The 2,828-nt window shown below is 44.0% G+C and overlaps 1 protein-coding gene across 1 annotated transcript in view; it reads left to right on the top strand.

The window, feature by feature from the left end:
* The window catches only part of LOC122542470 (dual oxidase 1-like), a 115,139-nt gene that overhangs the window by 55,393 nt on the left and 56,918 nt on the right, over nt 1-2,828 (top strand). The window contains exon 17 of the mRNA XM_043680203.1: nt 968-1,170. Within this exon, the coding sequence (XP_043536138.1) occupies nt 968-1,170 (203 nt within the window). The remainder of the gene's footprint in view (nt 1-967; nt 1,171-2,828) is intronic.

Below are 2,828 nucleotides of genomic sequence, written 5' to 3'. Positions count from 1 at the left end.
CTTGTCTTTACCGCCCTTCTTAAACAGTGGCACCACATTTGCCAACCTCCAGTCTTCCGGCACCTCACCTGTGACTATCAATGATACAAATATCTCAGCAAGAGGCCCAGCAATCACTTCTCTAGCTTCCCACAGTGTTCTCAGGTACACCTGATCAGGTCCTGGGGATTTATCCACCTTTACCCGTTTCAATGTTACAGTGTAAAATGTTTTGAGTGAGAGAGTTGGAACTTGGAATCACTCACTGTATTTTCTTGTTATCATTTACTAATGAACAATTTCACTCCATTTAATGGAAGCATTTTCATTAATATTATAATCATTTCAAGATTCCATCTGTATGGCCACTTCCCCAAAAAACACATTATTAACTGCTTTTCAATATGAAATTGGCAATAAGAATAAAGATTGAAGATAAATATCTTTTTTTTCCACTTTGTGAAAGATGCAAAGCTCAAGTGCTGAAGAAATATTTGTGCCCACTAACTTGACGATATTAGGATCAATACATCCTGGAGATCACCTGTTTGGTTTCTCCAGCACTGTAAATGTACATGTTCCTCATCATTCTGCACAGCTGTGTTAAAATCAGGACATCTTTTTCTACTGTTGTGGTCTTGGTAAGGGAGGGTCCTGCATGTCAGCACAGAAAAGTGGGATAATACAGAGGTATTCTGAGGTTCCTCAGTTTGAGCAAAGCTTTTCTGACTGCCCAGGCTTTTAAATGGACAGAGCATTTTCTGGCTTTTCCATGGAGCTTATTTCTCCCTGTGTGCTCGTCCTCTGTTCATTGAGCTCTGCATTATTCACTGGGCCCAAGTTCATCAACAAGGAAGTCTGCCCTCACTATCTTGGGCTACGTTTCCAATGTTGTTTTGTTTAGTCAAAGACATGAGACCCAAAGTGTTAAGAGGATCTTTGGTTATCAATGTTCCTGACATTATGTACGCATTTGATTTTTACTTAGTCTTTGAATGGCAAGGTCCAAAAGTATCAAACCGACCTATCAGCATCAATTTTGAAGCCAGCAAATGCATTAAGGTCACGGACAGCAAAGGTGCTCTGATCCGATTCATCAATCTCTGTAATGGGGGTTCCGCAGATATTATTCAATCTACCAACAATGGAGAGAAAACTTTGCTGTTGAAGGTTCCGAAGGAATATGATCTGGTAAGCAAAAACCCAGCCTTGAGATGACCTTATTTCTGAATGTTGTTTTTGATTTTCACAGAGCCCCTTCTTCATTAATGCATTCTGCATTTGTAATAGTTCTCGTCCATCATTTAGATTCAAGCTTAACATCAAACATAAACTTCAGCACTCTGGTATTTGCATGTAGTTGAGAGTGTGTTGCTGGGAAAGCACAGCATGTCAGACGGCATCCGAGGAGCAGGAGAATCGACGTTTCGGGTCGGAGTCCTTCATCAGGAATGAGGCTCTGCTTTTCAGCAACACACTCTCGACTCTGATCTCCAGCATCTACAGATCTCACTTTCTCCTTGTATTTGTATGTAGGTGGTAGGTATTAATTAGAATTTTGCTTGAGCACGTATTAGTTGATTTGATTTGATTTATTATTTTCACATGTATCGGGATAAAGTATTATATTCCATGCTAACCAGTCAGATCATACCTTACATAAGTCCATCAGGATAATAGAACAGAATGCAGAATATAGCATTACAGCTACAGAGAAGGCGCGGAGAAAGATCAATTTTAATACATGAGTGGTCTGTTCATAAGTCTGATAACAGTGGGGAAGAAGCTGCTCTTGAATCTGTTGGTATGTGTTTTCAAACTTCTGTATTTTCTGCCCAGTGGAAGAGAGTATAACTGGTCTTGGGCAGAGCAGTTGCCGTATCAAGCCGTGGTGCATCTGGATTGGATACTGTGTAAGGTGCAGCTATAAAATTGGTATGAGTCATTGTGGACATGCAAATTTCCTTAGCCTTCTGAGGACATAGAGGCATTGGGCTCCTTTTTTGACCATAGCATTGACATGGATGGACAAGGACAGATTGCTGGTGATATTTACCCTTGGGACTTGAAGCTCTCAACCACCTCCACCTCATAAACTCTGATACAGACAAAGGGTGTGTCCTTCACTCCACTTCCTGAAGTCGATGACCTGCCCCTTTGTTTTGCTGACATTGTGGGACAGATTGTTGTGTTTACAACATGTCACTGAGCTGTCTATCTCCTTCTCATCGTTGTTTGAGATCTGACCCACTACAGTGGTGTCATCAACAAACTTGTAAATGAAGTTAGAGCTCTATTTGTCCACATAGTTGTGAATGTATAAGCCATCGGATAAAGGGGGCGCAGTGCTAGTCTGGTGCACGACCTCTACACCGCTGAAGCCAAACGCCAACTCAAGGACACCTCTTCCTACTGCCCCCTCGACCATGACCCCACCCCCCCCATCACCAAACCATCATCTCCCAGACCATACAGAACCTCATCACCTCAGGAGATCTCCCACCCACAGCTTCCAACCTCCTAGTCTGGGAACCCCACACTGCCCGGTTCTACCTCCTTCCCAAGATCCACAAGCCTGACCACCCTGGCCGACCATTGTCTCAGCATGAACTCATCTCTACCTACCTCGATACTGTCCTATCCCCCCTAGTCCAGGAACTCCCCACATGCCTTCGAGACACCACCCACGCCTTCCACCTCCTCCAAGACTTCCGTTTCCCCGGCCCCCAACGCCTCAACTTCACCATGGATATCCAATCCCTCTACACCTCCATCCACCATGACCAGGGCCTCCAAGCCCTCCGTTTTTTCCTCTCCAGACGTCCCCAACAGTACCCTTCCACCGACAC

The sequence above is a fragment of the Chiloscyllium plagiosum genome, chromosome 40, assembly GCF_004010195.1.
Source record: "Chiloscyllium plagiosum isolate BGI_BamShark_2017 chromosome 40, ASM401019v2, whole genome shotgun sequence".
Lineage (NCBI taxonomy): Eukaryota > Metazoa > Chordata > Chondrichthyes > Orectolobiformes > Hemiscylliidae > Chiloscyllium > Chiloscyllium plagiosum.
Note: the sequence above shows the minus strand (reverse complement) of the source record. Positions and strands in the feature narration are given on the sequence as shown.